This window comes from Mesoplodon bidens (genome assembly GCF_964165515.1).
Source record: "Mesoplodon bidens genome assembly, chromosome: 9".
NCBI classification, from domain to species: domain Eukaryota; kingdom Metazoa; phylum Chordata; class Mammalia; order Artiodactyla; family Ziphiidae; genus Mesoplodon; species Mesoplodon bidens.
Window position 1 is genome coordinate 53,530,728 of NC_138166.1, and position 25,334 is coordinate 53,556,061.

The 25,334-nt window shown below is 36.3% G+C and overlaps 1 protein-coding gene across 1 annotated transcript in view; it reads right to left on the reverse strand.

Annotated features, from left to right (window-relative positions):
* ZNF804B (zinc finger protein 804B) overlaps nt 1-25,334 on the reverse strand; it is a gene marked incomplete at its 3' end in the record, with an annotated part of 469,887 nt that overhangs the window by 70,583 nt on the left and 373,970 nt on the right. The window contains exon 2 of the mRNA XM_081244759.1: nt 13,446-13,589. Coding sequence (XP_081100885.1) covers nt 13,446-13,589 — 144 coding nt within the window. The remainder of the gene's footprint in view (nt 1-13,445; nt 13,590-25,334) is intronic.

Consider the following 25,334-nt stretch of genomic DNA (forward strand, 5'->3'; position numbering starts at 1 on the left):
ATTCCTGTCCTGCCCCTAGGTTCATCAGAACCTTTTTCTTTTTTTAGATTCCACATATATGTGTTAGCATACGGTATTTGTTTTTCTATTTCTGACTTACTTCACTCCGTATGACAGACTCTAGGTCCATCCACCTCACTACAAATAACTCAATTTAATTTCTTTTTATGGTTGAGTAACATTCCATTGTATATATGTGCCACATCCTCTTTATCCATTCAACTGTCGATGGACACTTAGGTTGCTTCCATGTCCTGTCTATTGTAAATAGTGCTGCAATGAACATTGTGGTACATGTCACTTTTTGAATTATGGTTTTCTTAGGGTGTAAGCCCAGTAGTGGGATTGCTGGGTCATATGGTAGTTCTATTTTTAGTTTTTAAGGAACCTCCATACTGTTCTCCATAGTGGCTGTAACAATTTACATTCCCATTAACAGTGCAAGAGGGTTCCCTTTTCTCCACACCCTCCCCAGCATTTATTGTTTGTAGATTTTTTGATGATGGCCACTCTGACCAGTGTGAGATGATACCTCATTATAGTTTTGATATGCATTTCTCTAATGATTAGTGATGTTGAGCACCCTTTCATGTGTTTGTTGGCAATCTGTATATCTTCTCTGCAGAAATGTCAATATAGATCTTTTGCCCACTTTTGGATTGGGTTGTTTGTTTCTTTGATATTGAGCTGCATGAGCTGCTTATAAATTTTGGAGATTAATGCTTTGTCAGTTGCTTCGTTTGCAAATATTTTCTCCCATTCTGAGGGCTGTCTTTTTGTCTTGTTTATGGTTTCCTTGGCTGTGCAAAAGCTTTTAAGTTTCATTAGGTCCCCTTTGTTTGTTTTGGTTTTTATTTCCATTTCTCTAGGAGGTGGGTCAAAAAGGAACTTGCTGTGATTTATGTCATAGAGTGTTCTGCATATGTGTTCCTCTAAGAGGTTTATAGTGTCTAGACTGACATTTAGGTCTTTAATCCATTTTGAGTTTATTTTTGTGTATGGTGTTAGGAAATGTTCTAATTTCATATTTTTGCAGTAGCTGTCCAGTTTTCCCAGCACCACTTATTGAACAGGCTGTCTTTTCTGCATTGTATATTCTTGCCTCCTTTGTCAAAGATAAGGTGACCATATGTGTGTGGTTTATCTTTGGGCTTTCTATCCTGATCCATTGATCTATATTTCTGTTTTTGTGCCAGTACCATACTATCTTAATTACTGTAGCTTTGTAGTATAGCTTGAACTCAGGGAGCCTGATTCCTCCAGTTCCGTTTTGCTTTCTCAAAATTGCTATGGCTCTTTGGGGTCTTTTGTGTTTCCATACAAATTGTGAAGTTTTTTGGTTTAGTTCTGTGAACAATGCCATTGGTAGTTTGACAGAGATTGCATTGAATCTGTAGATTGCTTTGGTTAGTACAGTCATTTTCACATTGTTGATTCTTCCAATCCAAGAACATGGTATAACTCTCCATCTGTTTGTATCATCTTTAATTTCTTTCGCCAGTGTCTTATACTTTTCTGCATACAGGTCTTTTGTCTCCTTAGGAAGGTTTATTCCTAGGTATTTTATTCTTTTTGTTGCAGTGGTAAAATGGGAGTGTTTCCTTAATTTCTCTTTCACATTTTTCATCATTAGTGTATAGGAATGCAAGAGATTTCTGTTCATTAATTTTGTATCCTGCTACTTTACCAAATTAATTGATTAGCTCTAGTAGTTTTCTGGTAGTGTCTTTAGGATTCTCTATGTATAGTATCATGTCATCTGCAAACAGTGACAGTTTTACTTCTTCTTTCCTGACTTGGATTCCTTTTATTTCTTTTTCTTCTCTGATTGCTGTGGCTAAAACTTCTAAAACTATGTTGAATAACAGTGGTGAGAGTGGGCAACTTTGTCTTGTTCCTGATTTTAGTGGAAATGGTTTCAGTGTTTCACCACTGAGAACAATGCTGACTGTGGGTTGGTCATATAAGCCCTCTATTATGTTGAAGTAGGTTCCCTCTATGTCAACTTTCTGGTGGGTTTTTACCATAAATCGGTGTTGAATTTTGTCAAAAGCTTTTTCTGCATCTACTGAAATGATCATATGGTTTTTCTCCTTCAGTTTGTTAATATGGTGTATCACGTTGATTGATTTGCATATATTGAAGAATCATTGTGTTCCTGGGATAAACCCCACTTGATCATGGTGTATGATCCGTTTAAAGTGGTGTTGGGTTCTGTTTGCTCATATTTGGTTGAGGATTTTTGCATCTATGTTCATCAGTGATATTGGCCTGTAGTTTTCCTTTTTTTGTGACGTCTTTGTCTGGTATTGGTATCAGGGTGATGGTGGCCTTGTAGAAAGAGTTTGGGAGTGTTCCTCCATCTGCTATATTTTGGAAGAGTTTGAGAAGGATAGGTGTTAGCTCCTCTCTAAATGTTTGATAGAATTCACCTGTGAAGCCATCTGGTCCTGCACCTTGGTTTTCTGGAAGATTCTTAATGATGGTTTCAATTTCATTGCTTGTGATTTGTCTGTTCACATTTTCTATTTCTTCCTGGTTCAGTCTTCGAAGATTGTACTTTTCTAAGAATTTGTCCATTTCTTCCAGGTTGTCCATTTTATTAGCATATAGTTGATTGCAGTAATGTCTCATGATCCTTTGTATTTCTGCAGTGTCGGTTGTTACCTCTCTTTTTTCATTTCTAATTTTGTTGATTTGAGTCTTCTTCCTTTTTTTCTTGATGAGTCTGGCTAATGGTTTTTTCAATTTTGTTTATCTTTTCAAAGAACCAGCTTTTAGTTTTATTGATCTTTGCTACAGTTTCCTTCATTTCTTTTTCATTTATTTCTGATCTGATCTTTATGATTTCCTTCCTTCTGCTAATGTTGGGGCTTTTTTCTTCTTTTTTCTCTTATTGCTTTAGGTGTATGGATAATTTTTTTATTTGAGATTTTTCTTGTTTCTTGAGCTATGATTGTATTGTATAAACTTCCCTCTTAGAACTGCTTTTGCTGCAACCCAAAGGTTTTGGGTCATCATGTTTTCACTGTCATTTGTTTCTAGGTATTTTTGGATTTCCTCTTTGATTTCTTCAGTGATCTCTTGGGTATTTAGTAGCATATTGTTTAGCCTCCACGTGTTTGTACTTTTTACACTTTTTCCCTGTAATTGATATTTAATCTCAGCATTGTGATCGGAAAAGCCTCGGACTAGAAATAGGAGAATTGGCTTAAGTATACAAAGGAACAAATGAGCCATCAGATCCCTAGCCTATTCTGGCAGAAGATGGAGGCTTGCTCTCTAGAGAAAGTGAACCAGCATAGGATCTAGTCTTAGGAACATCTGATTCACCTTAGGCCTAAGCTATAAGACCATTTAAAATGAGGAGGTTAAATGGAAAATTCATACTGGTGAGGCTCCAAGTTTTCTTTCTGCTTATGTCTTTCAAAAATCCATAGATGTTGACAGTGGGAGGTCACCCAATGAAAAAAATGAATTACTGCCCTATCACACCTGCCAAACTCAACCCACACATACAAACCTTCCAGTCAAATCTTTGTTCCCTCAGTTATGAACAAGAATGTCAGATAAACAGCCAAGTACTACAAGATATTTGAGGAAGGCCTCTAGCATGTAAACCATAGGTAAAACCAAATGTGCCCTTGCTCGTTCTCTTGCTCTCTTCTCTGTCTTTCTCTTTTTCTCTCCCCACACTCATATATATACACTCATACAATGTAAAAAAATGTTCAGTAGAAAAATTGGAAGATAAAACTGTGAAAATCTTTATGTTGACATAAAGACTAATATACAGAAAACAGTAAGATTTGGAAGATTTATGTTAGAATTCTAATATCCAAATAAAAGGACTTTGAAAGAGAAGAAAGAGTAGAGGAGGAGATTATCCAATAAATGATTTTTAAAAACCTCCCAAAACAAATGATATGACTTTCCAAATTGAACTACCCCATGGGGTTCCCTGCACAGTAATTGAAAAGCAACTCACCTCAAAGCAAATCATTGTAGGATATTAACCTATTAGGAGTCTTTGGAGCACTGTACATCGCCTTATTTCCCAAACTTTGCATTGGGCATTCCCTCTGCCTGGAATACTCTCCCTCAGATAGATGGCTATCATTGATTGTTCCCTTATATCGTTTAGGTTTTTGTTTATTTTTGTCTTTTCATTAAGGTTTTCACTGAAACCCTTAATTAAAATTCTATTTGCCCCACAGCACTCCCTATACACTATACTCTTTCTGCATAGCAGGTAGAACCATCCAATGTCCTATGTATTTTATATCTTCATTTTCTGTTTTCTCACACTTACTATGATAGTTCCAGAGGAAGGATATGATGGGTTGTTTTCTAAAAGTATTCCCAGTATTTGGAATAGTGTCTGGTACATAGCAGGCACTAAGGAAATGTTTGTTATAAAATAAAATGATGAAGAGGAAAGTCTAAAAGTTTCTGAAAAGAAGGATTAAGAGCCAAAATGACATATAACTTTTCAACAGCAACACTAAAGGCTAAAACCCAGTTGAAAAATAAATAAAATATGAGCATAGAATAAACACATTTATATTTACTGACAGACAAGGGCTCCCAAATTTTACCTTGTGTGTATTCTTCCTTAGGAAGCTTCGGGAGAATAGGTTCCACAAAAAGGAGGAATAAAATAAGATATAGGAAATCATGAGATCAAGGAAACAAGGACTACAATCTAAGAGAGAAACAGAAGCATTCATAGGATGATGATAAAGAGAAGTCCTAAAAGAACAACTGTGCAGCAGGTCTGGAAGGCAACCGGGTAACACTGGAGCAGAAAGACCCAGGACTTCAGCAGAAGAGGGAGGGGCTGGACAAGGACTGATCTATTATTTCATTTATCTGATGTTTTGTAATCAGACTTTTTTCTTATGTATGGTAAATAGTTCAGAGATGAATTAGAAATAGGCAGTGGTTTTAAAAAATTGAGCAAATATAAAAATAAGGCAGTTTCTAACTCCAGGAAAAAATAGGTATACAAGAAAAAATATATAATTATAAAGTAATCACAGTACCTTATGAGGGTCACATAAAAAAATCTACAAGTCACAGCGTCATAAATTCTGATCATTGACTTAACAACACAATAAAATACAAATCCCTATGGACTGACAAGATATAAGTGAAAACATATGAAGGCAGAATAATGTTTCTAATATAATCCCATTTTATGTTTATGTTTTATACAAGAGTTTATGACTTGATAATAAGTATTTAGAAACTTATCTAAAAAGATATGGACCAAATTGTAATTAAATGATATTACTTAATGTTCCATACTTATATTCCTTAATTTTTAATATAAACAAGTATCAAAGCATTCCTTTTAAGAATTAATTTTGTATAAAATATAGATCCAAAATGTAATTTAACTTTTACACAGTATTTCAGTTTATGTGCATCATAATTTAGCCACTTTATTTTCATTGTATGTTTAGATTGCTTCTGGTATTTTTCTATTTTAATATCTTCATGTATAAATCTTTGGAATTAATGTGATTATTTTTCTAGAATACATGTCAGATGGAATTGTTCATAGGAAAAATTCACATTTTAAGTCTTTGATAAGTAATCCAAAGCTGAACATCAAAAAATTGAGACAATTTTTATCCCCACAAGCAATGTTTAACTGTATCTATTATCTCATATCTTGTCAACACTGGGTAGTATTCTTTTTTCATATTTGACACCTTTTTTTTGAAAAACTCTCCAAGTTTGTATTTATGTGATTACAAGTGAGGTAGACCATGTGTTCATATGTTGTAAGCCATTGACAGTCTTCTGAATGTACCCCTCTCCTTTCCTCTCCTTGTCACTGCTGTAAATATTTCAGTCATATCTCTTGGGCTCTTAGGCTCCCATCTGACGGCAGAGCCAAGCTCTCTTCCTTGTGTTCCAACCCTTAAACTGCTTCTAGGTTTTTTCTTCTAAATCACAAATCTGATAATATCATTTGCTTGCTTAAAAGCCCATGAAGACTAGAAATTTCCCATAAAGTCTAAAATTCTTCAAGTGGAACACTACTTCAGCATTAATATGGGCTCAACTATTTTCTTAAATTATAAAAATGTGTTTTCAAGACAGCCTTTGCTCAATAATTATAAAGAACTTGGGATTAGAGAGCTAATTTTGCTCATTATAGTATTCACTATAACTACCTAAGAAGTAATTAAGGAGTGACATTACCAAGATGGCGACATAGGTGATTGCTGACTTTGTTCCCCTTCAGGAGAAGAACAACTAATAACTATTCAAGAATAAGACATCATTGAGAAAATCCTACAACACAGGGGTGAGGCTAAAGCACCCCTTGCACCACAGAGACCAAGACACTAAATCAGAAGGTGAGAGAAGCAGTTACACATTGATTGTATTGTCCCTCTCCCAGGCCAGTGCAGCACCACATGGAGAGGTCTCCCTTCAGCCTCCAGTTTCTCCAATGAGCAAAGAAAACGCAGGGGGGACAACCAATCCCTACCCCCAGCACTGTGAGTCACTTTGTGGGAGCCCCTACTCTGATCTTGCCCCAGATTGCAAGGGAATCTTCAGGGCTCAACCACTGGGACAGAGAAGTGGGGTGAGGGGTCTTAACGACACTTGGATCTTTGAAGACTGAGGTCATACCTACAGTGCCCAAGTAGTAATCCCAACCAGCAACAAAGTGAAAAGATAATCTATGAAAGGGGAAAAATATTATTGTTATATATCTGATAAGGGGGTAATATCCAAAATATATAAAGAACTCATACAACTCAGTACAAAAACAGATAACTCAACACCTACCATAATTATCACTTCATGATATATGTAAATAAATTGGGAATATGCCAAAAATCACTGAATTGTACATTTTTAAACAATTAAAATGGTAAATTAAAAAAATCATCATGCTGTAAACTGAAACCTACATGGTGATATATGTCAATTATATCTTAATAAAGGAAAAAAGAAGTGATAAGTCAATGATGGTAGAATATATTGACAAAGGACAGAGTAGCAGAGTCAGTTCTAGAAACTCACTTATTCAGCTACTCGTTCATTTAAAAAATATTTATTGAGTTATTACTATGTGCTAGACACTGCTCTAAGTTCTAGAAATACAGGGGTACACGGCCAATAGGGCCAACAATGCCCCGCTCTTCTCTTTGTGGAGTTAATGGCAGGGAAGGGGGGAAGGGGCAAAAATTTCAAAAAGTAAATAACTTTTTTTTTTTTTTTTTTTTACAGAGTATTAAACAATGGTGTGCTGGTATATCAACTCTATGGAAAAATCAAATGAAATATATAAAGCCCTATTTGTAGTGTGTGTGGATCTCCCACCATGGCTGATTTCAATCTACCAGTGGTTTAAGAACCAGCTCACAAATTTCTTGAATATTAAACAGTTGGCTCTGGAGAGCCAGTGTAGGTTGACTCCAACCACCACTGACAGTGCCAATAGGGTATTATTTGGAGAAGTGGCAACATTCTAACTTGATTAGAATGCAAAGGAAAGATCCTACAGAAGAGATGACATTGAGCTAAGACACAAATAAAGAGAGGAATCAGAAAGTCGAAAGTCATCTGAAAAAACAGCTCTGGAAGAAAGAGATATGGCAAACACACAAAGGCAGGAAATCACTTAGCACATCTGAAAGACAGAAACAACAAGAACATAGATTTTTAATTTATTTTTCAGTTGGGAGCTCACCTTGAGATCAAAAGGTCTCTTAGCCAGGGTGAAAGAAGTATTTTAGAAGAGGTGAATTATGATTCAGAAGCTAAGATCAGTTTTGGTTCTTTTGTACTTCTTTGCTAATAGAGTTTCCAATTACTGCTGGGTAATTCTTGGGAGAGGGTGGTGGCGCAGATATAGAAATATAAAATCTACCAGAAACCTGGGTTTATAGAATACAAAATACAGCAGGAAATAAGTATTATTCTATTTTACCAACATTTATGGTCTTCAGAGTGTTCATTCTAGACGCTCTAGTCTATATTTCTTCTTCAATCTTGCCAACCCTACAAATTAACTATACTTCTAAATCCTGTTGCCATATTAAGATGACTAGTAGCTTAAATATACTATGCTGAAATGTATCATTGGGCAGTCTTTGGATAAAATATAAATCAAATTGTAGGAACAAAGCAAGAATAATTGGATTAAATTCAATGATCAGCTTTGGGAATCTTTTCCCTTTGTAGTCAAGATGACAAAAGATAATTCTGTTTTGTTTATTTGATCTTGAGCAGGTAGAGATGGGGAGAATCCAAAACAACATTTTAAGAATGAATCAGTTGGAGTTCAAATCCAGGCTTGAGAAATGAACAGCTCCTCCAGAGTGAAAACAAATCTTATTGTGAAGCAAACGAAGATTAGGAGGATTAAGTGTCACATGTGGAGGATCTGAAAGTGGATTTGCTTTTTATTATTGAAGGTATTTTTATGGGTTAATTGCATGGGGATCCGGTTCATTTGTTTTTTCTAAGCTGAGATGAGCCAGTATGTCTCTGGGGCAGGAGAGACTTGTGCTGTTTGTAAGGATGTGTATTATTTGTTTCAGTATTATGCATTAGCAGCTAACAATCCCAAGAAAGGGATTATGACTTGGTAGTCTCAGAAGTAATTAATTGTTACTGACATGTTAGCTATATTAATAGTTACAATACTCTCTTTATCCAAGCGACTGTAATTTGTATACACGTTCAAATTGCTTTAGTAATAATGCTCAACATTTATACAGAATTTTAAAAAGTTTAAGGCAATAGCTAAAACAATCGAGTTATTTCCAAAAACATGAGTTAGGTATAGAATATGGCTGTCAAAACTGGAAATTCAATTTTTCCTTGTTGAAGAAATAGAAAAAAATCAGCTTTGTTACTGATAAACTTTTTCTACAAGAAACATATCTCAATTTTTATTAAATTATAGAAAACATTATTAAATGTCAAATGGAATTAGTTTAAAGCTATGAATCCCAGATTATTTTACTTTATTATTTAAAGTTATATATTAGCTTACTTCTCTAGAATTACAATAAATCTGTAAATAATATAAACTTTGCAATAAAATAAACACATAGGACTGCAGTTTAGATACAAGGTAACACAAAAGCTTTAGAAATCACTTATTAAAATGAAGGATCCTGAGTAATTATAAATGAGAGGAGGTAGAGAGGTAATTCAGATTACCCTGTTTCTAGTTCTAAACTATTCTATTAATGAGTAATAGAATTAATTCCATGTGAGTTTGGATTCACTTCTAAGTGTACCAAAAGGCCATATTGTTGGAAGTTCAGCACAAGAGGCCAGATATTTACTCTGAATCCACATGGAAAATAAAATTAAGGTAACTGTTCATATTACTTAGGCCAGAAAATACTCTCATCCAAATCCCCACTACCAGCATTATAATCAGAATGACAGTCAAGAAGAGCCCTTACTGAAGCAAGAACCAAGTAGACATATTTAGCTTTGGGATTTGGAAAAGAAAAAAAAGGTTTTGCATATTTTACTTTAGCACATATTTCCTATTTCTTGTACATAAAATTCAGTTTCATTTAAAAGGCAAATTGTAAACTCAGCTTCATTTAGAATTCAGGTAATTTTCAAAATATTTTGGGCCAAAATAAATCTTTAGATGGAAGTATTTCAACATTTATCTAAGAAAGCAGTTTTATGAGGTCTATGGCAAATTTAATTATTCCAGTGTTTCCCAAAGTGGGCAGCATGTACAAAATTCTGTACAATATGAATGTGTTGATCAAAAGGAATTTGGAAAATGCTGTTAAATCAGTTTAGCATGAGATCTCAGCTTTTTTTATATCTGGATATAAGTTGTCAGTCTATGTATTAAATCTACTGAAGTATATGTTGAAATACAGTCCCCAGGCATCCCAGACAGAGGGAAGATTATGAGCCAATAAGAACAGGTGGGAAAGCATAATGAATCTTTTAAGAAGCTATAAGGAAATTCTGGGGTTGCAGGAGATAAATCTGGAAATGGATGCCAGAGCCAAACTGTGGACATTTTGAATGACAGACTAAGTAATTCAGATTTTTAAAAAAGTCAGCCAGCAGCCATTGACGCTTTCCAAGGAGGGGATTGATAGAATAAATATAGTAGTTCAGGAGGATCAATCTGGCTGAAAATGGATAGGTTGGTGTGGAGAAGGGAAAACACTGGAGGCAGGGAGTCCAGTTAGAAGGCCCTAGCAAAAAATCAGGAGTGAGATTAAACATGAATGGTGAAAAGAGAATGCAAAAGGAAGAATGAGAACAAGATCTATTGCAAGAGAAGAATGAGAGGAATGAGGGACAGTTTCAAAGATTTTTAAAGAGCTCTCCAAGAGACTGATGGTGACTTTAGTGATCACAGTGAATCTTTTGCAGCTTCTCTGGGTTATGCTTGATACAGGTTCCCATGCCTTGATATAGGTTTTCTACCATAATGGACTTTCCATTCTTGGTTAACATGGCTAACTTATAATTCATTCTTTTTTTTTTTTTTTTTTGCGGTACGCGGGCCTCTCACTGTTGTGGCCTCTCCCGTTGCGGAGCACAGGCTCTGGACGCGCAGGCTCAGAGGCCATGGCTCACGGGCCCAGCCGCTCCGCAGCATGTGGGATCTTCCCAGACCGGGGCACAAACCCATGTCCCCTGCATCGGCAGGCGGACTCTCAACCAGTGCGCCACCAGGGAAGCCCACTTACAATTCATTCTTTAGGACTTCTAGTTCACCTGTCATCTTTTCATTCTTAAATAATTTATATATGTTCTCTTAGTATCCTAGATATACAAATTCTACAATATTTAAATCAATGTATTTTACAGATTGATTAGGTAGATTACAGGTTCCCCAGTCAGATTATAGGCTCCCTGAAATTAGGGATTACATGTGTCCACTTTCAACAGCCAGCACAGTAGCACATAGTGGAAACTCAATCACTGTTTGAGCAAGGAGTATGCCTAGGAATCTTAGAATGCTAGTAAGCCTAAAGAAAGACAGAAATGGGCAAATAGATGGAATATAAAGATTGAGGAAAGGTAGTTTTATCAACATGTTGGAAAGCCAATGGAAATAAGATTGAGAAAAGTGATAAAAGGGGAAATTGACGAGGCAGAATTGCAGAGTGAAAGGCAGGCTGTAGAATGCAGATCTAGTGTGGAGAATTCACCCTCTGGTAGTTCAATACTTTCTATTGTTTTCAAAAGTGGCCTCATACCCCTCCATTTCCTCACCTTAGTTCCTTGTGTTTCCACTTACAAGAATTCCATCCCATCTTGAGCCTCTTTTTCAACATTTACACATGCACACTTAAAGCACAGGTCAAATGTCACTATCCCCTGAGACATTCCATAGTCACTTATTTCTCTGAATCTCCAGAGTGACTTTTTTCTTAATATGCAGCCTGAAGCACTCCTACATAAAATTCACATTAGGTGATACTTTTGGGAAGTTTGCCATTATAGACATATTATATCTAATAAATGACAAAAGGATGATAGAATTAGAATCATCATTTTACAACTCCAAATGAAGTAATAGGTTTAAGCAAATGATCATCTATGGATACAAGAACTATTAGTGGAAAAAGATTGGTAGGGTACTTAATGATGGATGGATCAAGGCAATAGTATCTGAACCCACTGATGAAACTTCAAGTCATAAAAAGAAAGAAAACTAGACATCATACACCTCCTTATGGAAAGACACAACACACACTCCAATATATTTTTACCAAGAAAAAAATGTTAACCTGCATTTGACCAGATTTTATCTGTAACAACAAGTTTAAAGGAAATATAGAAGACAGAAAACGTGCAAAGACAACACTGGGTTGTATTCAGTAAAATCTCAAATTTGTGAAACAATAGTTTTTCAACAAATAAATTGCAAGGAGTAAAATTTAAAGAGGAAGTGAAAAACCCACAGTTTAAACATATATTAAAAGAAACTTAAAGATGTGTCAACCAAAAGTGTGATAGGTTTGGGTCCTGATTTCAACAAACCCAAATTTATAAATCATTTATTAGACAAATGAGAAAACAAGACCACCCACTGATACCAAGATACTGTTAATTTTTAGGTATGATGATGGCTATGTTGTTTAAGCATCATTATTCATCCTGAAATACTTTCAGATGAAATGATACAATGTTTGGAATTTGCTTCAAAATAATGCACGGTGGTGGCAGGGGTGGGGAAGTGAGTGATGGTGCTATAAATGAAACATGACTGATTGCTGTTGGAGTTGGACAGTAGCCACATAGTTCATTTTTATATATGATTGAAAAATTCTATTTTGTGTCATTTCAAAATACGAGCTCCTGTGCTCCATCTTAGAACTACTGAATTAGAATATCTAAAGGAGAATCCAGAAATCTGCATTATTAACAGGTTCTGAAGTGATGATTAGGCACACTAAGATTTGGGAATCATAGTCCTAAACAATTCATCCCATTATTCTTGCTCTTGTCAGAGACATCCAGTCAATTATATATACATGCTGTATCTTTAAAGTTAGAAATTGTGTCTTGCATCTCCCAAAGCCATATATTTTATATGTGCTCAATAAATATTAGTGATGTTAGTCAAAACCTTTATTGCTGTTCACTCTGAATAAACATTCTAGGTCTAGAATATACGAGACTTACCCATATATTCAAAGATATTAGGAGTGTGCACCTTCTCAGCTTTTAGCAATAATCCTCTGGCCATGTGGAATTTCTTTCTTAGTGGTATTTAACACTCCTAATTCCTAAAGGGCTAGTATTCTCATACCTCACGCAGCAAGGATAAAATTTAACAGATGAGAACAATAACTTCCTCTTTCATAGACAGATAGAGAATCTTAGCTTCCATGTGTAGTAAAAGAAAATGAAATGTGAACTGTTTATACCTGCCATTACCCCTCAACTTTGCCTTTGTCAAGATTTTCTTTGTTTGCAATGGTTCATTTATTAAGTAATCACTTTGACCCTCCTAAGAGGGTATTCTTGGGAAAATGTAACCTTATATTGAGAATTTTTTCCCCAAAGACTTAGTATTCCCTATACCTTGGAACTCTTGAAAGAACTCTATGGTAGATTCTGTCCTAGTACTAGTCCAGTGTTCTAATTCTGCCACTAAGTAGCTAGGTGGTTTTGAATCCGGCCCTATGTTTAATGGGTCCTGGTTTCCCCACATATATAACTCTAAAATAAATGTCAATCTACTCTTGGATCATCTGTAAGTTAACCTACAGTTTTACATTCCTTCTAGGAAAAAGTACTTCACCCAATATTTAAACAGAAAACACAACCTTCAAGAAAAAAAAGGTATAAAATGGTTTTACCTCAGCATCTTAGACAAGGATAAATAAGGCCACTTGCATATATTGTGTTCCGAAGGTATAAATCCAGGAATAGGAAGGCTATTTCCCACTTCGACTTACCTGTTTATGAGCATGATCATAAGAATTAATATGATTGTCAAACTCCTGGTGTTTGTGGTACTGCTTGTCACATAATTCACAGTAAAAGTTTGCCTTTACATCTTCCAGGGCCTTTGCTGTGGACTTCTCCTTTTCTGGAAAATCCTTAAAAAAAAAAAAAAAGGCAAAAATGTTGGTTACATTTCTGTCTAATAGCATAATCAGATCTCATAGTAATCAAGTTGGTATTTAATTTTACTGTGACTAAAAGGATATGGTTAGTCACATTACATTTCAGAAATTCATGGCACTGTGGAAGCCACTTTCAGCTTAGCCTTATCCCTAAGTTATCAATAAACACATAATGACTTATCGTAAAGGAGCCCTCAGCTGCAGCATGGTCATTACTCATTCTTCTTCTTGCCACCCATTTACAGGTGTGGTTCTGCTGACTCACCTAACTGGAATACTCACCCCCATTTCCTCTGCCTATCCAATGACCTATCTGAAACACTGTAAGACCTCTCCACTACAATATTTTATTGGGGCACCGATTGCATTGTTTTGTATTGTTCACCTACTGCTCGTGTTTAGCCTCCCTGAGATCATGTGTTGGGACTTACTATTCTCTCTTCACACAGTGCCTTTCCCACCTTATTAAACTGGTGAGCTGCTACTCCTTTCCCAATACCCAGCTCTTTGCCTCCCCTGGGAATCATTTTCCATGACATTTCAAGGAGGAGAAAGCCTCCATTATGTTGCTTATTACTAAACACATCTATGATCATTCCTACCTTGCCTTTTTCATAGACATTTCTTTCTTTGATATTACCCCTTACATTTATTGTATTCCACACAATTCCATCTTCAGCCAACTGAATTATCCATGCTACACACTCTCCCTGGGTGACCCCATTCATACTATAGTTAGAGCCTTATTTATCCATTATCTCTCACTCCAGCCTAAGCTTCTCCCACAAGCATCAGCTCCTGCTAGACATTGGCAATAAGTGTATTGCACAGTTTTCAAAATTATTATGCTTACAATTTTGACTATGCTCTATCTCAAACAGAATTTTGGCCATATCATCCTCCTGCTTAAAATCCTCCTGAATTCTCTCATTGCCTATAGAATAATAGTGACAAATGCTTATTGAGCATAAACAATGTGCCAGGTATGAGGTTAAGTATGTGAATTATCTCATTTGTTCCTCACAACAACCCTATAAAAATAAGTTCTATTTTAATCTGCATTTTACAGATGCATCAACCAGCACTCAGAGAGATCACACACTTGTGGTCACTGAGTTACCAAGTGCAGAAAGGATTTGAATTCAAATAACCAATGCCTACCTCCTTTGTTAGTAAACAGCTGTGCTTTACCATCTCCCTTTAAGGCCAATCCCCTTAATATACCATACAAGCTCCTTCCTACCTCATCAGTGTCATTTATATCAATCCATGCTCCCATGTTACCCTCTTTAATTCTATTAGCAGACATGCCACATGATATTTTCATAGACATGTTTTCATGTCTATGGCTCCCACAAATCTTTTGAAGGCAGGAACTGTTTTATTCATTTTTGTGTCCATGGTGCCAAACGTATTGTCTAGCCCAGAATAGGTGCTTATTTAATATGCATTACATAAATTAATAGATAATGCTGGCTTACATATTCATGCCTCCTACCATTCTGCAAGTTCTTCTCTATTGTCCCAAGGCCTAAATGAAAGAATGACTGGCACTTAGAGGATACCAAATAAATATGCATAAAGAATGGGTGAACAAAATAAAGAATGGATTTCAGCTTTGTTTCTCCAAAGTGACTAACCTTCTATAAAAAGAACTTAGGCCATAAACCTAAATCAGAGGGCTATCACTACCCAGACAAGAAAGCAAACACAGGGAATTTAGGCAGATTCTACAGGGTTGGGAGAAGTGATGGGGCAATTAATTCAGATATGGAACATAATTATTCAAGCCCAAATATAAGTGTCTAAAACACATGGCAAGAAGCAGGGAGGACATGAGTAACATTAACAAAGATCAAACTACACAAAATATCCGGATTGCCTATCTAAGAGAGTTGACGTAGAAATGTGGTTACATTCTAGGCTAATGAGGCAAATAAAAGCTACTTGACAGGATGTATCCAGTAATGAGAATGTGGATACTGATTTCAAGACAAAAACCCAGTTACTCAAAGAAGGGAGATAATATAGTCACTTGATAATTGAGGGAGCAGTATAGCATTGAGGTACAGCATATCTTTTGATGCAGTACACTTAGAATCAGGGAAAACCATTATTTTTCATCCAGTCTTTCTCACTAGAAATTTGTTATGCCCTTTCTCAGTATAATTGCAGGGATTGGATTGGGACAGGGACTACTTTGGTTTACCCATAGTTCTTACTTTATGATGATCCAGGAACAACAGCCTCAGAAAACTGGCCATGTTCCTTGGATATTGAGCAACTCTGCCTCAGCTATGTTAACTGGGAGTGGAGTAGGGGTGGCGACTGAGAATTCAGGGTGAATCTGTAGTTTAAAATGTGTATTCTTATTATTCCAGATTTTGGAGAGGATTTTGTGACAATAGCTCAATGGCCAGGAGTGGAGCTTTTCCAGTTACTCTTGGCATCTATGTCTAAACATTTTTTATTTCTAAAATACCCTTTAATTATGATATTATAATATATGACTCTCAATGAAAAATGTTATGAGAGTTCTACCAATATTTTAGTCATATACCATCTCCTACAAACGTTTACATTTTACAAAGCCATCAGACTAAATTACATGCCTTGTTTCTTGCTTCATGTTTCTTGCCGGGAAATGGTGCTGATATACCCATTTCTCTTCCCTATAAGGGACTAATGATATTCCCACAGCATATCCTAGTCCCCTTATTAAGAGAGGAAGGATGCACAGGTGGGATATAAATGCCATGAGCAAAACATAGAGAGTTCACAATCCAGTGTGTCCCTCAAAGCCAGAAGTAAAAGCATAAACCCAACAGCAGTGACTAGGGAATAGAAATGGGGAAACTGAGGCCTGAGAGTAGAAATATCAGGCAAAGGAGACTACAAGCCACGAGTTGGGTAGGGATAGAGGAATCATAGAGGGAAAGAAAAACAAAAATCCTTAAGAATTTTTGGCAAAACTTGAAAACTGAGATTAGAGCTGGAGCTGACTTTTAGTAAAAGAATTATAACTTAGTGGTCCATGGTATTACTCAGCATAAGGTAGACCTGCTCTGAAGTGTCAAAGTGGACTACCTATGGAAATGGAGCTGAGCTTGTCCATCTCTATGTGCCAGAAGGCTGGAGGGTAAGGTCTCAGACTAGTAGGGGAGGTATCATGTAGTCTGTCTAATCCTACCATTTAGCAGAAGAGGCAACTGATGTTTAGCAATTTCGTGATTTGAATAAAATCAGCTAACAGTACAGCAGGGGCACACTTTCCATTGTATCACGCTGCCCCATCCACTCAATCATTCATCTGTTCATTTAACCACACATTCAATGCACTATTATCAAGCACTTAAAACAGTCAAGAACCTCTTGTTAAGCAACCTGTAATTGTCAGTTTCTTACTAGGTCTCTACCTCAGAGTTTTACAGTCTAGCATGGGATAATTACATATGAACAGGTAAACACTATAAATTGCAATACAGTGATAATCATAAGTTGTTATAGAATTTACCTAGTTCATACTAGTTAAGAATAATTTGAAGAAAAAGTCAGATTTTTTCTCTCTCTCTCTTTTTCACACATAGCATTAGATACGCTGTAAGTTCTCAGCATTTCTTGCCTTTTTGTTTAATGACGAGATACTTTTACTGGTCAAATAGCTTTGAAGGCAAATTAAGGTGAGATTTACTCTCTGAAATAATTACAGTCTTTAAATATATTGAGATACGGAGTAAACATGAAAGGAGTAAATAGCCACCTATTCTCAGTATCAGTAAATTTTTAAAATTAAAAGTGAATAAAATTCATAATAATACATTAGACATATAGCATTTGATGTATAGCTGTATCATTGATTTGCTAGTTATACAAATTTCCCTTCTTACAGTTTGCCTAGAAGAGGAGACTTTGGAAGCTTATTTAATAGAAAAAATAACATTTATAAAATAAAAGAAAACTTCTTGTTAAGCATTCTCAATGATCCATTAAATGTTGAAAATGAATTATAAATTGAATATGAGTTATCTTAATAAGTCATTTTTAAAACATTAGGCATTGCCAGTGGGCAATTATGTTTCAGTTCGGTAAGAATTCCATAGTAATTAATTACTTTTCATAATTAACATTTTGGGTGCAAAGAGAGAAAATATACTTTTTCACACTAAGAATTTTACATTCATGCATATAACAAGTGTGTCTGTAAAGTGGCAAGTATTCTGACTAGAGTAATATGTTTAGTTAGAAATACGTATGTTTGCTACCAAATTATTTTATTATTGTAATGATGCTTACACACTAAAATCCATTGCTCTCTCTTTGTAAAACAGAAATCTGCCAAGCACTTCATGTTTGTTAACTCAATCTTCACAACGACTTTACTAAGTATCATCTCTTATTATCCCATATAAAGACATGGAAGACAAGGTACAAACACATCTAGAAACTCACTCAATGTTGAAGAGCAGAGACTGAATTCAGACTCAGATCTGCCTGTCTTCAGAGCTATTAATCACCAGGCTCATGCTGCCCTAATTAGCCTTTATCCAGATGCTGCATAATTCTGATCTGTCTATGCTAACTGTTTTGGTAGATTTGGAATGATACAGAGTCCCTAGCTCCCAGAGAGAGTAAGAGGACTAATTGTAATTTTAAAAATCTATAAAGCTCTTGAAGCTGAGAGATGGGCACTAGGAAAATACAAGGTGGTAGTCCTGTTCTGCTGGTTGTGAATATGTGCCTTGATTATTGAAAAGGAAGAGAAGAAATCAATTGCTGTCTTCGTATCTCCTTGATGGCAATACCAGCTCGGAGCTTTGAGAACTGAATTCACATTCTTTGCATGAATGTTCACATTTGACCTTTCACTGTTATGTGTAAGAGATTGCTTTAAGAATTCTAATATTCTCTAACCTGTTCTGTTACACTGGCCCCAGATAAAATCCTGTTTCAAAGATAGTGAATTCTCCTCCTCCTTTGATCAAGTGGCTGTCGCTTATTCAAAAGATCTCTTTTGGTCCCCATTGTCCCCTTGCATCTCTGTAATAGATTGGGTAATGGGAAACTTGATTTAGATGGGTTTCTTCATGTATTTATTTTATGTTTGTGATAGAGAAAAAAAATAGTGTTTGAAGACTGACTAAATTGAATCTCAGCCTTTTTCTTACAGCAGTTTAAACTTTAAATTTTCAGTTTTCTCAGGATAAATTAAAGGGAGTAGGGAGTAGCTTGAAGGATTGTTGTGAGTATAAAATGAGATCAGTTTCATGAAAGCACTTAGTACAGTGTTGCTAAAAGTAGGTACTTGATGTTTGGATATTCTGTGTATGTGTCTTTGTGTTATATGTATGGGTATCGTTGTATCCATATGACACTAAAAAAAATAATAATACCATTCTCCTATGAGTCTATAAAGCAACTTTCACTTTCTGATGAAAATTTGAGCAAATGATAGGAATTCTTATCCTCTTCAACCCACCATCTCATATGTAAGCACAATCCCTGATAGTAAAATCAAATTTGGTTTCCATAAATAGGATTTTCAGATGTTTTTATCTCACAATTTGTTTTTAACTTTTGGACTGTTTAGAAATCCCACACACAGTCAAGAGAGCACTGGATGCCCTTAATTAACATTAATATTACTAATATTGATTTCCCTAAAGATGTGACGGGCTTCTTTTATATGGTCTTTGCATTCTATAGCATCTAGCATGTTACTTGTTACTTAGAAGAAACTCAGTAAGTATTTGTTGAATAAGTGAAATTAATGAATAAAAACCAGAGAATGCTTTTCCCACTACGTAATAGATAGCTTGGCTTACTGTGACAATGTTAAGTTATATCATGGGGAATTAAACTGTTGAAATGATGGCAGAATAAACAGATGAGTATGATTCTAAATATATGGAACTTTTGGAACAATCCTTTAAAAAAATACGGAATCTGAGGTCTAAGGAGCTTACTGAAGAATTAGCCTAAATTAATAGAGGGTGGCAACTGCATACAGATTCACAATCAGAACTATAGATTATTGATTTCCAATGCTCCTCTTGTCTTACCATAATCAATAGTTCTCCTTACAATTTGTTGAGAATCAAGTGTTGGTTTCCCAGACTTGAACTGGACATGACCAAAGTTAGACCTTTCCAGCAATGCCCAGGTAGGTATAATGACAGCCACTTCCTGGATTTGAAAAAGAGCTTTTCCCCTCTTATTAGTGATTCATTCAAGCTGCCCAGATGAGAAGATGAATACGACCACATTAAGTATTTGAACTTATCACTGGGTGGCATGCTTTGGGAACATCTCAGCATCGTTTCTAATATGGAAAGAAAGATGAATTTCTGACTTACTGGCAAGATGCCAGCATGATGATTGCATTTCTGTTCATGAAGCAACAATTAAATATTTAAAGTTTGCTTGTATAACTGCTTATTTTGGAGAAGATTCCTAATTGGCTGCATTTGAACAGAGGTTATTTTTGAAAAACACATGCATATCTGTTAGAACCATTGTTCATCAGTATTCTACACCACCAACTTCATCTTCCTCAGCATAAATTAATATACAGTTCCTCTACCAGAAAAACACATAAGTATATAATGCAGTCCCAGGTGTACCCTAAAATAATCATAACAGTAGCTATTGCTTTATTACCTAACTACGCATGTCTGCCATAAAGGAAAAAAGGCGCACATATAATTTCCATATTGCTTACCAACGGGATACAGATGCTGCACTGCACAAGTTCATAAAGGTTATGGATGGGTTTTCAGAGTATTTTTAACAACTAATGAAACAGTAAAATACATGTAAACCAATGAGATTTACTGGACACCGTGTAGTATGAGCCCATCAAGATGCAAGGACTACCAGTCTCTTACAGAGAACATCCCAGCCCTCACCAGTAAAAACAGGCAATATTTTTGGGTGGGAGAGAAAAAGAGAGTACATAAAAATATATGTAAATTTACCCAGGGTCAACGACAAGGTCAAATCCATTAAATAGCAGTCCTTGGCCTAGAGTTCATGCCCAACAAACGTCCATTAATGAATTCATGAATGAATAAATGTAGTGAGTGAAGGAATGAATACATTTAATTTCTTTCTGACCTTTTTCCTGTTTACTTATTGTGCTAAAGGGGAGAGAACTGGAAAACCTGAAATGAGTATGGTGATGTTAAAACCCATATACTTGTACACTTCAAAGAGTGAACCCTAATGTGGAATATAAACTTCAGCTAATAATAACACATCAATTTCAGTTCATCAGTTGTAACACACTCACCCACCACACTAATATAAAATGTTGATAATAAGGGAAACTATATATAAAATTAGGGGAGAGTATACAGGAACTCTCTGTATTTCCTGATCTATATTGCTATGAACCTAAAAATGCTCTTAAAAAATAGTCTAGTATTTAGAAAATAAAAGTGTACAACGAAATCACATTTTGATAGTCCTACCTTCATTGAACTCAAAGAAAAACAATGCATGATGTAAAAATAATCTAATCCATGTTATGTAATGTACATGGCTGAGCTCCAGGGGTGGGGCCAGATGACAAGGAGGGCTCCTTTGTATGGAGAGATCTTGAGATCCCCAATTCCGCTCTGTCATATTCTATGAGAGAGAGCAACCCTCAGCAATCCTTGAGAAAAGCAGGACTACTGACAGACCATATTTATAATCATTAGATCCACTGGAAATTCACGGGTAAAATTTCTATATTTGAAAGAAAGATTCTAGAATGTGTCTATGGTGTGGGTGTGTAAAATATGATAAGAAAATGAGTTTTCTTCCCCCAGACTGACAATAGTGTCCCATTTATAAAGGTAGTAATTACCATTCCATCAATTCAGCCCACAGATATGTATAACTGTAATGAATACAGACATATTGCATTCATCTAAATTGAATACATTTAAATGAATACATCTATTGTGCATTAGACAGGAAGTACTTTCATTTACCCATTACTCCTGCTGTAACTACTTATTTTAAAAATGCAATTAATAGTGTCTGACATTTCATTTTCTAATATAGGAGAAATCAATAAAAAATGTCAGGTCACTAAGTTTTCTGGAAAGTTGCTAGTGACACCTGCTCAATTACAAACCATTTTTTAAAAATTCAACATCTGTAACAGCTATCTAGGGGAGAAACTGTCATTAAGAGATGCTGACCTAGACATTGTTTCACTTTTGCATGGGAATTAACAGCAAATATGTTCCCTTCAAAAAGATTCAGGTGATTGTCAAGTCATTTCCTGTTCTAAGGCCTTCTCAGGTTGCTCTGGGATTCATCTGTACAATTCTAAAAAGCCGTGTTTCTGTTCTACATGTGCTAAAACAGGCCTGGAAACTCCTAAAATGATGTGCTAAAATAGTATAAAGCCAAAGTCTTTGCTTTTAAAAAAGGACGCACAAACCAGATAAATGTCAAAACTCCAAGGACATTCTTTCTGTTTTATCTGAACATTTGCTATCTTGTTTGATTAAAAAGTCTGCTACATTTGGTTTACTTGTTCTATAACCAGAGATGTTTAAAAAGTGATTGTGCTCACTCACAAAGGCACTTCATTATTTCAAACTGGCTGCTCCAGGTTCTATCTATTGAAATTCTAATAGGTAATTTACTTTCAAACTTAGAGAAAACTAGCCATTGTGAAAGAAGTATGCTATACAGAAGCTCTGTGTCTCAAATCTTGAAATATCAACTTCAAGCTGGGAAAATGTGTCAAAGTAAAGGAAATCTATTAAAATGCTAGTTTTCTTTGAGAGGAAGGCATTCACATGGGCTAAAGGAAATGCTATAAACTACATTACATTCATTTCAAGATCATGAAATGATGTATAAAACTTGGCTCTGTTGTCATATATTTTGGAAGATATATTTGTCACATATTTTATCTATTAATTAGTCTCATAGAACTTTTGTAAAACTTGGGTCATTGACTTCAAAAATCCTCAAAAAGAAAGGGTGTTTACCAGTTTTATGGGTACACTCTTGCTTTATTGAAAATAAAAACAATTGTCAATTGAAGTCAGAAAGGCTGAGAGCTGGAAACTGGGGCAAAAGTTAGTATGTGTCATAAAGGCAAAAGTGATAGTACAGCCCACCCAGACTGTGGTGAAGAGTTGAGACAGATTTTCACAGCTGCTTGAGCAGTTGGAGGATCCATACTTTTTTTTTTTTTTTTTTTTCGGTATGCGGGCCTCTCACTGCCGTGGCCCCTCCCGTCGCGGAGCACAGGCTCCGGGACGCGCAGGCTCAGCGGCCACGGCCCACGGGCCCAGCCACTCCGCGGCATATGGGATCCTCCCGGACCGGGGCACGAACCCGTATCCCCTGCATCGGCAGGCGGACTCTCAACCACTGCGCCACCAGGGAGGCCCCATACTTATTGTTAACACTAGCACCCACTCAATAAGCCATACAGCGTGACCCAGTCTACTGTGTGTGATTTTGTGTGTGTGTGTGTGTGCACTGTGCACAGAGTTAGTCTGGAAAGAGAGTCAGCTACAATAGAACATAAGTTGTGGGTCCACTGTAAAAGAAGTGGAATAAAAAAGTCAGAATCGCCATACAGGCACAGAAGGGACTTTAGAAAATCTATTCTAGTTAAAGAAATTTAATCCAGAAGTTCTTTGGTTTGCCCAGGTTGATGTAGAATGATAAGTAGCAGATCTGGGCTAATTCAAGTCCTTGACTCCAACCTTGGAGAACAATAGCAGAGCCACAAATTCTACGAGGCCTATTTCCTTACATGGAAGAGGAGATTGAGCTAGACGACCAAATTTTGCATCTCTGAACCTCAAAATGGATAAATGAATATCTGCAGTCTTTAAGCTGATATAGGTCTATAGATATTCTCTTTCTTTTCTTTTTTTTTTTTTTCTTTTTGCGGTATGCGGGCCTCTCACTGTTGTGGCCTCTCCCGTTGCGGAGCACAGCCTCCGGATGCGCTGGCCCAGCGGCCATGGCTCACGGGCCCAGCCGCTCCGCGGCATATGGGATCCTCCCAGACCGGGGCACGAACCCGTATCCCCTGCATCGGCAGGCGGACTCTCAACCACTGCGCCACCAGGGAGGCCCTCTCTTTCTTTTCTTAAACAACACAGTCAAAATCTATTTAACATCATACTTAGAAAGTATGTTCTCACTCTTGGAATGCCAGAAATAGAAAATTTTCAATTTTAAACCATCTCCTACAGAAGGAGACAGAATCACTCTCAGTAGAGGACTTCCTCTTCCCTTTATTCTCCTAAGCTTAAAAAAAAGAATATTAAGAGCTTTGCTAGTCCACAGATTGTTAGTTATAGTTACAGTAGATTGAACACTGAGCTGAGCCAGTGCTAAAACTGGCTTTAGAAAGGAGGAAGCTACCTTCTTTTCTGATATTGGAGGGATATCTTAGATGAAAGAGAAGAAAAAGCAGAAGATAAAAGAATTCATACATAAAATGATTTTTTTTAACTTCTATGCTGCCCTTGAAGGAATTTAATGTATGGTGGGGATTTAGACGTATTATAAAGGTTTGGATTAGTTACTGTGTTATTCTACTGTGCAAGATAATAATAACACATAATTCCTTCTTCAAGAGACTCTCAGACCACCTGGAGGGACAGAATTAATTCACAAATTATAAGTGAAAACAGAAAGGAATATACAGTAATATGGTGGGGATTTAAAGTGCTATATGTATTCAGAGAAGGGAAATAACCATGATGCTTTGTAATGTGCCTACATACCTAAGTAGAATAAACGTATTAAGATAGAATTTTATAAAGAGCCTAAGTTAATGGTCTTGTATTTGACTCTTACATATAAAAAAATGAATGTCACTTGATCAGTCTTTAATTCTGGAGTTTAAGGAGGTGGCATAGGGTTTCCCTGGTGGCGCAGTGGTTGAGAGTCCGCCTGCCAATGCAGGGGACACGGGTTCGTGCCCCGGTCTGGGAGGATCGCACATGCCGCGGAGCGGCTGGGCCCGTGAGCCATGGCCGCTGAGCCTGCGCGTCCGGAGCCTGTGCTCCGCAACGGGAGAGGCCACAACAGTGAGAGGCCCGCGTACCGCAAAAAAAAAAAAAAAAAAAAAAAAAAAAAAAAAAAAAAAGGGGGGGGGGCATAAAGTATTTCTGAGAATGAATCAACCTACATTTTGTAATGAGAATAATACAGATTTCACTCTATGTACTGATAAACAAGAAGCCATACAGACTTTAGAGAGAATGGAATCCTATTCCCTGTCTCCTCTTCTATTACAGCTGGTATTATTGCTGACCAGTAACTAACATAAGAATTATGATTCTGCCCATGTTGTTCCTCAGTGTCCTCCTTGTGATTATTTTCCCAGGACATCTCTCTTGGACTCACTGCTTCTCGTTTCAGAGTCTTTACACAAAGTCTGAGTTCACTTTGATCACCAAAGCACAATTAAGTGATTTTAAAAATTAATTCCTATAGAACTTTTTGCCTCCAACAATTATGCCATGGAAAATCTTGACTGGCTGCTGTCTGCATGAATATTCTGTTACAACTCTGGGCTGGAATCTGTGTTCTCACTAGTGGATGAATTTGTCAGCAAGTCTCTATTCTGTACTAGCTGCAGTAATAGCAGGGACATGTAGGGGGAAAAAAGTCATTAGAGTATAAAAAGAAAAGAGAACCTTCATTGATAAGAAATGACAATGCCCTTAAACTTGTAAATAA